The sequence below is a fragment of the Staurois parvus genome, unplaced genomic scaffold (genome assembly GCF_062004578.1).
Source record: "Staurois parvus isolate SC_StPar_1 unplaced genomic scaffold, SC_StPar_1.0 ptg000145l, whole genome shotgun sequence".
Taxonomy (NCBI): Eukaryota; Metazoa; Chordata; class Amphibia; order Anura; family Ranidae; genus Staurois; species Staurois parvus.
In genome coordinates, this window is record NW_028317941.1 from 22,656,097 (window position 1) to 22,669,028 (window position 12,932).

A 12,932-nucleotide genomic window follows, 5' to 3' on the forward strand; every position below is an offset into this window, starting at 1 on the left:
CATTTGTGTGTTTTTGTACTTACGGTATATTTCACAGTGATTGGTAGTGTCTACAATTATGGCACACTGATCAGTCGTCTGCTGTGTCTGGTGGACGACAGATCGAGCCAGTGTTCAGCTCGCCGGGTCCTCGCAATAGGATATCGTCCCAAAACAATAGCGCTCCCACCCGGTCATCATTTTACAATGGCCCAGGCTGGAAGCAGTTAAGGTGAGAATCCATATTTTACCTCTCTGATGGTGAATACCTTGCATGCAGATTGGGAGTCATCTGATATTTTGGGAATGCGCGTGTCACCACAATATTTGTGAAATCTATTCTATTTGTGTGAGCAATATTATCGAGTGCAGACAAGGATTTTGAGTTTAATTGTTTTAGCTTGGCACATTGGATGACTACTTTGTAGAAGTTTTGTTAACTTTGGGTGCTGCATCATTTTCTTTGTAGTTTATTGGTGAGCAAGAAAATTATTGATTTGAAGTTAAAAACTGGCCTGATCATTTGGAGAGAAACCATGGCTGTTATCTGTCAAATCTGAGGTCCCAATTCAGCCAATGCCTACCTCAAAAATGCTAAGGTGGTAGGAGAGCAGACAGGCAATTCCCTCAACTAATACAACTTAGGGGGAGTGTACCCTTCAGCTTTGGATACGATCATTGTCTCTGACCGTCAATTGCTGTCTTCAGAATTACTTTTTTATTGTTTACAGTCTGGATACTGTAACAGGGAATGTAGACTGTAGATGTGTGTATATAAATATATGTGTATGCAAGATCCCAGCTTGGTAGGGCAGGTGTTCATAATTGATTAACAAATTATATTATTTGCCAGCACAGTATGGGCCTGCATTGCAGAGGAAAACCTTAGTTTTTTTCAGATGAGCGTAAAGCTGGGTATACACATATGAAAGACAGCCAGTTCATCAGGAACCTTCTGACTTTTGGTCCATGTGTACTCCTCTCTGTTAAACAGAAGCCGGTCTGGCGACCAGCTTTTGTCGAATGGTCATGCTGCAAACCAGCATTCAATCAGTGCTTGCAACCAAGGCCTGCAGTGCTGATCTGTGCAGGGATCTGTCAGCTTTGTTTTTTGTTTTTTTCCAATCCGCTGGTTGGAAAAAAAAAAAAAAGTGCACACAGCTTAATTAGTTGAAGGCTTTGGGTGTACTACACACGGCCAAAAAAACCCTTGTTTTTTTTACAACACAAAGTGGCACATAATTATGAAGTGGAAGGAAAATGATTTTAAAATTTTTTTACAAATATCTGAAAAGTGTGGCATGCATTTGTAATCAGCCCCCTTTACTCTGATACCCCTAACTAAAAGCTAGTGGAACCAATTGCCTTCAGAAATCACCTAATTAGTAAATAGTCAACCTGTGTGTAATTTTTAATCTCAGTATAAATACAGCTGTTCTGTGAAGCCCTCAGAGGTTTGTTAGAGAACATTAGTAAACAAACAGCATCATGAAGGCCAAGGAACACACCAAACAGGCCAGGGATGAAGTTGTGGAGAAGTTTAAAGCAGGGTTAGATTATAAATAAAAATATCACAAGCTTTGAAAATCTCACCGTGCACTGTTCAATCCATCATCCAAAAATGAAAAGAGTTTGCCACAACTGCAAAACTACCAAGACATGGCCGTCCACCTAAACTGACAGGCTGGGAAAGGAGAGCATTAATCAGAGAAGCAGCCAAGAGGCCCATGGTAACTCTGGAGGAGCTGCAGAGATCCATAGCTCAGGTGGGAGAATCTGTCCACAGGACAACTATTATTTGTACACTCCACAAATCTGGCCTTTATGGAAGAGTGGCAAGAAGAAAGCCATTGATGAAAGAAAGCCATAAGAAGTCCCGTTTTGCAAGAAGCCATTTGGGGGACACCACAAACAGGTGGAAGAAGGTGCTCTGGTCAGATGAGACCAAAATTGAACTTTTCTGGCCTAAAAGCAAAACGCTATGTGTGGTGGAAAACTTAACACTGAACATCACCCTGAACACAACATCCCCACCATTAAACATGGTGGTGGCAGTATCATGTTGTGGAGATGCTTTTCTTCAGCAGGGACAGGGAAGCTGGTCAGAGTTGACAGGAAGGTGGATGGAGCCAAATACAGGAACACCTGTCAGAGTCTGCAAAAGACTTGACTGGGGAGGAGGTTCACCTTCCAGCAGGACAACGACCCTAAGCATACAGCCAGAACTACAATGGAATGGTTTAGATCAAAGCATATTCATGTGTTAGAATGGTCTAGTCAAAGTCCAGACCTAATTCTAATTGAGAATCTGTGACAAGACTTGAAAAATTGCTGTTCACAGACTCTTTCCAGACAGAGCTTGAGCTATTTTGCAAAGAAGAATGGGCAACAATTTCACTCTCTAGTGCAGTGCAAAGCTGGTAGAGACCCAAAAAGACTTGCAGCTGTAATTGCAGCAAAAGGTAGTTCTACAAAGTATTGACTCTGGGGAGCTGAATACAAATGTGCGCCACACTTTTCAGATATTTATTTGTACCAAATTTTGAAAACCATTTATCTTCCTTCCACTTCACAATTCTGTGTCACTTGTTTGGTCTATCACATAAAATCCCCAAAAAATACATTGTTTTTCGTTGTAACATGACAAAAATGTGTAAAATTTCACGGGATATGAATACTTTTTTCAAGGCAGTGTTTGTATGTAGACATGTGTGTCTGTATGGTGTATTTATATACACACACACACACACACACACACACACACACGATATAAATAGTCTATCCACTCCAGTTAAAATGTCAGGTTTCTGTGATGTAAAATAATGAGACAAAGATAAATCATTTCAGAGTTTTTTCCACATTTTAATGTGACTTTTAAACTATACAACTCAATTGAAAAACAAACAAATCTTATATGGGGGGGGGAAATAAATATAAAAAAACTAAAATAATCTGGTTGCATAAGTGTGCACACCCTCTTATAACTGGCAATGTAGCTTTGTTCAGAATTAAGCAATCACATTCAAATTCATGTTAAATCGGAGTCAATACACGCCTGCCATCATTTAAAGTGCCTCTGATTAACCCCAGATAAAATTCAGTTGTTCTAATAGGTCTTTCCTGACATGTTCTTAGTCCCATCCTACAGTAATGGCATGATCCGTAGAGAGCTTCCAAAACAGAGGGATCTCATTGTTAAAAGGGTATCAGTCAGGAGAAGGGTACAAAAGAATTTCCAAGGCATTAGATATACCATGGAACACAGTGAAGACCATCCTCAAGTGGACAATACAAAGAACTGGACGTCCCTCCAAAATTTATGAAAAGACCACAAGATAACTGGTCTGGGAGGCTGCCAAGAGGCCTACAGCAACATTAAATGAGCTTCAGGAATGTCTGGCAAGTACTGGCTGTGTGGTACATGTGACAGCAATCTCCCGTATTCTTCATATGTCTGGGCTGTGGGGTAGAATGGCAAGACAGAAGCCTGGGTAAATTTTGCAAAAACACATCTGAAGTCTCCCAAAATCATGTGGGAAAATGTGTTCTGGTCTGATGAAAGGAAGGTTGAGCTTTTTGGCCATAATTCCAAAAGATATGTTTGGTGCAAAAACAAAACTGCACATCACCAAAAGAACACCATACCCACAGTGAAGCATGGTGGTGGCAGCATCATGCTTTGGGGCTGTTTTTTCTTCAGCTGAAATTGGGGCCTTAGTCAAGGTAGAGGCAATTATGAACAGTTGCAAATACCAGTCAATATTGGCACAAAACCTTCAGGCTTCTGCTAGAAAGCTGAGCATGAAGAGGAACTTCATCTTTCAGGAAGAGATCGACCCAAAACATACAGTTGCAAGAAAAAGCATGTGAACCCCTTGGGATTACGTGGAGTTTTGCATGAATTGGGCATAAAATGTGCTCTGAACGTCATCTAAGTCACAACAATAGAAGAACACAGTCTGCTGAACATAATACTACACAAACATTAGATGTTGCCATGGTTTAATTGCACATAACATGTAAACATTCACAGTGCAGGGAGGAAAAAGTATGTGAACCTTTGGACTTAATAACTGGTTGACCCTCCTTTGGCAGCAATAACCTCAACCAAACGTTTCCTGTAGTTGCAGATCAGACCTGCACAACGATCTGGAGTCATTTTGGACCACTCCTCTTCACAAAACTGTTTCAGTGTAGCGATATTCTTGGGATGTCTGGTGTGAATCGCTCTCTTAAGGTCATGTCACAGCATTTCAATTGGGTTGAGGTCAGGACTCTGACTGGGCCACTCCAGAAGGCGTATTCTGTGCTGTTGCAGCCATTGTTTTGTTGAATGACTTGTATGCTTTGGGTCATTGTCCTGTTGCATCACCCATCCTCTGCGGAGCTTCAGTTGGCGGACAGATGGTCGTACGTTTTCCTGCAAAATGTCTTGATAAACTCTGGAATTCATTTTCCCATCAATGACAAAAATCCGTCCAGGCCCTGAGGCAGCAAAGCAGCCCCAAACCATGATGCTCCCTCCGCCATGTTTCACAGTGGGGATGAGGTTTTGATGTTGGCGTGCTGTGCCTTTTTTTCTCCACACATAGTGTTGTGTGTTCTTCCCAAACAACTCAATCTTGGTTTCATCTGTCCACAGTATATTTTGCCAGTAGTGCTGTGGAACATCCAGGTGCTCTTTTGCAAACTTCAAACGTGCTGCAATCTTCTTTTTGGACAGCAATGGCTTCCTCCATGGTGTCCTCCCATGTACTCCATTCTTGTTTAATGTTTTCCTTCTTGTAGATGTGTCAACAAAAATGTTAGCATGTGCCAGAGATTTCTGTAGGTCTTTAGCTGACACTCTGGGATTCTTCTTTACCTCATGCAGCATTCTGCGCTGTGCTCTTGCAGTCATTTTTACAGGACGACCACGCCTAGGGAGAGTAGCAACAGTGCTAAACTTTCTCCATTTGTAGACAATCTGTCTTACCGTGGACACATGAACATCAAGGCTTTTGGAGATACTTTTGTAACCCTTTCCAGCTTCATGCAAGTCAACAATTCTTCATCGTAGGTCTTCTGAGAGCTTTCTGCGAGGCATGGTTCACATCAGACAGTGCTTCTTGAAACCAGTAAACCCAAAACAGGTGTGTGTTTTTTAAGGGCAGGACAGCTGTCAGCAACACATCCAATATCATCACACTGATTGGAGTCAAGGTTGGCTCACTCCTGGCTCCAATTAGCTCTGGGAGAAGTCATTAAGCTAGGGCCTCACATACTTTTTCCTCCCTGCATTGTGAATGTTTACATGTTATGTGCAATTAAACCATGGCAACATCTAATGTTTGTGTAGTATTATGTTCAGCAGACTGTGCTCTTCTATTGTTGTGACTTAGATGACGTTCAGAGCACATTTTATGCCCAATTCATGCAAAACTCCACGTAATCCCAAGGGGTTCACATACTTTTTCTTGCAACTGTACATCGAAATATACAAAGGAATGGCTTCACCAGAAGAAGCTTAAAGTTTTGGAAGGGCTCAGCCAGAGCCCAGACCTGAATCCAATCGAACATTTGTGGGGTGATCTGAAGAGGGCTGTGCACAGGAGATCCCCTCGCAATCTGACAGATTTGGAGTGTTTTTGCAAGGAAGAGTTGGCAAATATTGTCAAGTCAAGATGTGCCATGCTGATAAACTCCTACCCAAAAGACTGCTGTAATAAAATCAAAAGGTGCTTCAAGAAAGTGTTTAAGGGTGTGCACACTTATGCAACCATATTATTTTAGTTTTTAGGTTTACACTTTTTTTTTCTTTAAATCTGCTGTGTGTATGTGTATATAAATACATTTTTATTTTGACACATACTTACCTCTTTTTTGTATGGGATGGAGTTGTTCCTTTATTACTTCTGAATGTGATTTAACATTTTTATTACCATACAAAACATACCCAGGATTTCTGTATTACTAAAATACAAATTTTATGAGTTAAATTTTTTTTTTTGCCCACTGTATCAATATCCTGAGTGGCTGTATGTAGTGCTGGGACTGCCATTTACTACAATAATTATTTCATGTGCTTTTAAATTGCTGCTTGTACCTGTCCTAAAATGTCACAGTGCAAGGAATCACTATGAGAAGAAAGTAAAACCTGTTGTGCTGATCACTTTGTGTAAAGTAGCTCTGGAGTTTGCCCATTGCTGTGGCTGTTGCTCTTTGCCAGCAATTATGAAATGAGGCTATTTGGAAATAAGCTTTTGCTAACGCTCCTGATATGTGGGGAACAAACTCCAATAGATTTTTAACTAGCTATTTAAAAGCATTTGTCTGTTAACCTCTTATTGTTGTGCTGTAGGTTGTAATTCAGGGTAGCGATGACATTGCAAGCCGAGCAATAGATCTTTTAAAAGAAATCTACACCAACCTTGGACCCAGGTTACAAGTAAATCAGGTAAGAATGTTGTTATTGGTACACTTTGTATTGACCTTAAATTGTTACTAAACCCACAACAGTAAAATCAGTCTGTATATGCAATAAAGAATGCTTGTTATACTCCCTGTGGAACGTAAGGGGTTAATCCTCTGTATTGTGTAAAAAGGCAGTTTGATCCTTTCTTCTATGTTCCTCCCCTTTTTCAAGCGACTACTAGTTATCTCCAGACTGAACCGTAGGCATGCACATGCTCAGTTTGGCATGTATTGCTAGAGAGGGTTTTTTTTTTTTTTTTCTTTCTTGGGAGATTGGATGTAATTAGCACTGTCCAGACAGAGGTCAGGGGATTTCTATTCTAGAGCAGAAAAAACTTCTACAAGCTTTAGCTAGTGGTGGGCTGGACACAGAAGTCACAAGACTGCTCTAACTGCTGATGAAAAAAGGTATTTAGCAGTTTATATTTACTAAAATTGCATTTCCATGTTGTGTGTACTGTGGGAGACCAGATATAGTGAATGCAGGGTCATGGGTTTAGTAACACTTTAAAATGCAGTAATGTGTGGTTTTCTTTGAACATCATGACAAAAGAAATTGACACTTAAAAACAATCATCTAAATTTGTATTCAATGATGTTACCAATATTTTTGAAAGCACATATACCCGATCAGGCTTACAGGATAGACTAACTTTCCAATAGGTGTGCTTGCAGGAACATCTCCTAGTTCCTACTGTCATGGTCTCCACTAGATTTTCTGCACCTGAGGTCATGCATTAGAAACAATCTTTCTTGCTATCTTTGGCAGCCCATTCTTTTTGCTTGCTGTAACTGTAGCCAGGACCTTTGGGCAGTCCACAGTAGTCCAGGTGAAATTGTCCTTCTTAATTACACCTTGAAAATTCATATCCTAGTGTACCTTAGAGACCTTTTTACTATGAGACTGGACTATATGTCCAAAGGCTAAATACACTACTCCTTTTGATTAATCACATATCCTTCTCGGGCTCCTCCCTCGACCTACTTTCCTGGGGTTCCTTAGTCTAATTCCAACGACATTCTTCACATTTTCCTGTGGCATGACATTTTTGTCTTGTATGGTCCCATGCTCAAGAACATACTCTCATTAGCACCCCTCTGTTGCCCTTCCATGATAATTTGTCAGGTTATGCTTGTGGGCTTCTGACAGTCATCACCAGTGTTTCGTACCAGTGTTTCTCCACTAAGCCCCTGGCACTCTTCTCATTACATGGGCAGATTGGCTGCACTACTTAGAGCCTCCTTTACTTCTTATTACCATAACATATTTCCCTGCATCACAACCCTCAGACTCTGCCCTGAGTTCTGATATGTTCTTCCCTCCCTGTATTGCTCCCCGGGTTGCTGATTACCGCGTCACCTGTTTTCTGGGCTGAGAAGCCATTCTGCCTTCACGTTTTCAAATACTTGGTCTTTTGTACTGTTCAGCTTCATGTACTATTTTAGTACTGCTAAAGTTTGCATTGCCCCTGTTCTCGGCGCTTTTCTTATGCTTTTGTTTCCCTCTCCATATGCGGTCTGTAGGTCTCCCAACACTTGTCTCTCTCACCAAACATCTCCAATTATATGACCTTTCTACAGACATGTGAGTTAGTTCTCACCTAGTATGATGGGGATTCCTCATCCTGCAACTACTTCTGTATGCTAAACACATAGCCCTTGGAATTTGCAAGTCAGATTTCTTAATTTTTTTCATCTTAGATTTTAAATTTCTTTCCTTTTAAATTGAAGGTCTCTAATCAGTAGCTTAAAAGCAGCATGTGCAATGTATGTTTAGCAGTTGCTAGTCACCAGTTCTGAAGTTGGTCCGGTCATGTGATCAGGTGCCAGAGCCTGCTTCAGTGTAGAGGAGGGACAGCTGACAACGGGTGTAGAGCCTGGGTGATGTCACCTGTAGACCCAATGTGGGGCAGTCCTTGTCGGCTGTCCCTCCTCTACTGTGAAGCCGGCACTGAGACCTGATCATGTGGCCGGAACAGAGCACCCTCAGATAAAGTAAGCAAAGTCCTCCTTTCCTTTTACAGGGTAGATAGAATAGCCTTAGAGTGGGGGTGGGAGTAAATTAAGGCTTAGTTAGAATTTGACTGGAGTTCCACTTTAAGGGCTCGTTCACATCATGGTGCAGAGACGTCAGTTTTTCTGCGTGCATTCTGCAAGAGCACAACAAAATCAATTGCTGTGTGTGCCCTTTTCACACCACAACACTAGTGTAGAGGACATATTTTTTTTTGCGCAGGAATCTGCTACATGTATAAAAGTAATTGTAACGCGCATGTAAACTGATTTCTTTGTAAATGAAATCTGCATATAAGTTTTCATCGGGTTTTCTGCACGTATGGTATGAACGAGGCCTAAAAGGTACACAATATTTTTTTTTTTTTTTTTTTTTAAAGCAGAGGCTTAAAAATAAAACCACGGCAGCTGCTTTTTTTTCTGTTGCATAATATTTCTGCATCTATTTTATCAAATTAAAAAAAAAAAATACAAAAAAATTAGTTGCTCCAAAGTGACTCTTGGAGTCACAGAGCGCATTCAGGTGGGTGTACAGCTGTCAGCTCACTTCCATTAGAAACTCGACAGTTGGATTGTAGATTGTTTATGCCACTCGGAGTGTGTGTGGCTGTAAAAGGTTAATCATTGACATTTTTTCCTCCTTTTACTTAATGTCTTATATTCAGGTTTTTAATAAGATTTTTCAAATATTGCTAGTTGGTTGGTTGAATGTTTAATTTGAGTGATATCTTATATTTTTCACAATTATTATTCTCTTTAGGTGGAGATACATGAAGACTTCATTCAGTCCTGCTTTGATCGTTTAAAAGCTTCATATGACACACTGTGTGTTTTGGACGGTGACAAAGACAGTATTAATTGTGCAAGACAAGAAGCAATACGAATGGTCAGGGTGCTGACTGTCCTGAAAGAATACATCAATGAATGTGATAGTGACTACCATGAAGAGAGGACAATTCTTCCAATGTCTAGGTGTGCCCTTTATTATCTTATTGCCAGCAACTATGGTGTTCAATAAAAAAGAATTTTGACTTGCCTGTAAATTCCATATCTTGGAGTACAGTAGGACACTGGTTTGATATTCATAAACCCTAGATTATAGGACTGACCATCATGAGATTGGACACAGGCAAAGCTTTTTGAGCATACGTTCCCATGTGCGTGCGTTCACGCGCGCACAAACACACTTGCTTTCCTCGGCATTTCCCTCTAACCGTACTACACTTTGTAAATCCTCAGTTTTTAGCAATCAACGCTAGTAACTATGTTCTGTTTTCTACTCCAAGATATGGAATTTACTGTTAAATCAAAATTCCCTTTATCTCAGTTGTACAGGGCAGGACACAGGCTTTGATATTCATAGACCCTGGGATGTTCCAAGCAGTGAATGAGAGCAAGGTAAGCAAAACCTTAGACAAAGGAGTGCCTGTAGACTTAGTATACTGTACATGGATTTTGCAAAAGCGTTTCACACAGTCTCTCACACATGGCTGATGTGCAAGGTAAAGTCTACAGGCTTGGAAAACTGGCTAAAAGACTGTATTCGGAGAATAGTGGTTAATGATTCGTACTCTGAATTATATACGGGTTGTTAGTGGTGTACCCCAAGGTTCAGTGTTGGAACCCTTACGTTTTAATATTTTTATAAATGATATAGGGTCTGAGATTAAAAGTACATTAGTCTTTGTAGATAACACCAAGTTATGTAGTAGAATAAAATCCTTACAGGATGTCTCCAATTTACAAGCTGACCCCTCGGTACAAGGTTTAATTGGGCAGCTATGTGGCAAATGAGGTTTAATATTGATAAATGCAAAGTTATGCACCTGGGGGCTAAGAATATGCATGCATCATACATACTAGAGGGAATACAACTGGGGGAATCAGTGGTGAAGGGTCTGGGTGTTCTGGTAGATTATAAGCTTAATAATGGCATGGAATGCCAAGCTGTGGCTTCCAAAGCGAGCAAAATCCTTTCTTGTATTAAGAGGTATAGACTCCAGAGAGAGAGAGATAATTTTACTCCTCCTACAAATCATTAGGAAAACCTCATCTGGTCACCAATTCTCAAAAAGGATATTGGGGAACTGGAGAGCGTGCAGAGAAGGGCAACCAAAGTGATGAGGCATGGTGGAGCTCCGCTATGAGGAAAGATTAGCTGAACTGAATTTTTTCTCTTGAGAAGAGATAAAGGGTGGATATGATCAACATGTATAAATGCATAGGTGGTCTATATAGTGAACTTGGTGTAGAGTTATTCAGTTTAAGGTCATCACAAAGGATAAGGAGGCACTCTTGCATCTAAAGGAAAAGAGATTTATTCTCCAAATACAGAACTGCCTTTTCACAGTAAGTGCTGTGAAAATGTGGAATAGACTCCCTCAAGAACGGATTCTGGCCAGTTCAGTATGTTACTTTAAAAAAAAAAAAAAAGCATGGATTCTTTCTTAAATGCTCATAATATAACTGAATACTAAAATTTGTTATAGTTGATCCAGGGAATTTCCGATTTGCCTCTTGGGGGATCATAAAGGAATTTTTTTTCCCCTACTGGAGCAAATTGGAACATGCTTTGCCAGGGGTTTTTTTTTGGCTTCCTCTGGATCAACTGTAGGTATAGGATTTTGTATGTGTGTGTGTGTATGTATGTGTGTGTATATATGTGTGTGTATATATATATGTATGTGTGTGTGTGTGTGTGTGTATATATATATATATATATATATATATATATATATAATATATTCTCACAGAAGTGAGTACACCCCTCACATTTTTGTAAATATTTTATTATATCTTTTCATGTGACAACACTGAAGAAGTGACACTTTGTTACAATGTAATGTAGTGAGTGTACACTTTGTATAACAGTGTAAATTTGCTGTTCCCTCAAAATAACTGAACAAACAGCCAATAAATTCTTAACTGCTGGCAACAAAAGTGAGTACACCCCTAAGTGAAAATTTCCAACTTGGGCCCAATTAGCTATTTCCCTCCCTGGTGTCATGTGATTTGTTAGTGTTACAAGGTCTCGGGTGTGAATGCGGAGCAGGTGTGTTAAATTTGGTGTTATCGCTCTCACTCTTACTGGTCACTGGAAGTTCAACATGGCACCTCATGGCAAAGAACTCTGAGGATCTGAAAAAAAAGATTTGTTGCTCTACATAAAGATGGCGTAGGCTATAAGAAGATTGCAAAGACCCTGAAACTGAGCTGCAGCACGATGGCCAAGACCAGACAGCGGTTTAACAGGACAGATTCCATTCAAGACAGGCCTCGCCATGGTCGACCAAAGAAGTTGAGTGCACGTGGCCAGCGTCATGTCCAGAGGTTGTCTTTGGGAAATAGACGTATAAGTGCTGCCAGCATTGCTGCAGAGGTTGAAGGGGTGGGGGGGCGGGGTCAGCTTGTCAGTTCTCAGACCATAGGTCGCACACTCCATCAAATTGCTCTGCAGGGCTGTCATCCCAGAGGGAAGCCTCTTCTAAAGATGATGCACAAGAGAGCCCGCAAACAGTTTGCTGAAGACAAGCAGATTAAGGACATGAATTACTGGAACCGTGTCCTGTGGTCTGATGAGACCAAGGTGAACTTATTTGGTTCAGATGGTGTCAAGCATGTGTGGCGGCAGCCAGATGAGGAGTATAAAGACAAGTGTGTCAAGCTTACAGTCAAGCATGGTGGTGGGAGTGTCATGGTACCTGCATGAGTGCTGCTGGCACTGGGGAGCTACAGTTATTGAGGGAACCTTGAATGTCAACCTGTACCGTGACATACTGAAGCAGAGCATGATCCCTTCCCTTCGGAGACTGAACCGCAGGGCAGTATTCCAACATAACCCCAAACACACCTCCAAGACAACCACTGCCTTGCTAAAGAACCTGAGGGCAAAAGTGATGGACTGACCAAGCATGTCTCCAGACCTAAATTCTATTGAGCATCTGTTTGGCATCCTCAGATGGAAGGTGGAGGAGCGCAAGGTCTCTAACATCCACCAGCTCCGTGATGTTGTCATGGAGGAGTTGAGGAGCACTACAGTGGCAACCTGTGAAGCTCTGGTTAACTCCATGCCCAAGAGGGTTAAGGTAGTGCTGGAAAATGATGGTGGCCACACAAAATATTGACACTTTGGGCTAATTTGGACATTTTCGCTTAGGGGTGTACTCACTTTTGCTGCCAGCGGTTTAGACATTAATGGCTGTGTGTTGAGTTATTTTGAATGGACAGCAAATTTACACTGTTATACAAGCTGTACACTCACTACTTTACATTGTAGCAAAGAGTCGTTTCTTCAGTGTTGTCACATGAAAAGGTATAATATAATATTTACAAAAATGTGAGGGGTGTTCTCACTTCTGTGAGATACTGTATATGTATGTATGTACGTACAGTTAGGTCATATGTATTTGGACACATTAACAATTTTAAAATTTTTTCAGGTACTTACCAAAACATATTCAAGCTATAGTAATATAATGGATATGGGC

General features: G+C 40.8%; 1 protein-coding gene across 4 annotated transcripts in view; it reads left to right on the forward strand.

Moving 5' to 3' along the window:
- USP9X (ubiquitin specific peptidase 9 X-linked) overlaps positions 1 to 12,932 on the forward strand; it is a 290,448-nt gene that overhangs the window by 160,684 nt on the left and 116,832 nt on the right. For all 4 annotated transcript variants that reach the window (XM_089673929.1, XM_089673926.1, XM_089673928.1 and 1 more), the window contains exons 17-18: positions 6,320 to 6,415; positions 9,206 to 9,417. In XM_089673929.1, the coding sequence (XP_089530055.1) occupies positions 6,320 to 6,415; positions 9,206 to 9,417 (308 nt within the window). The remainder of the gene's footprint in view (positions 1 to 6,319; positions 6,416 to 9,205; positions 9,418 to 12,932) is intronic.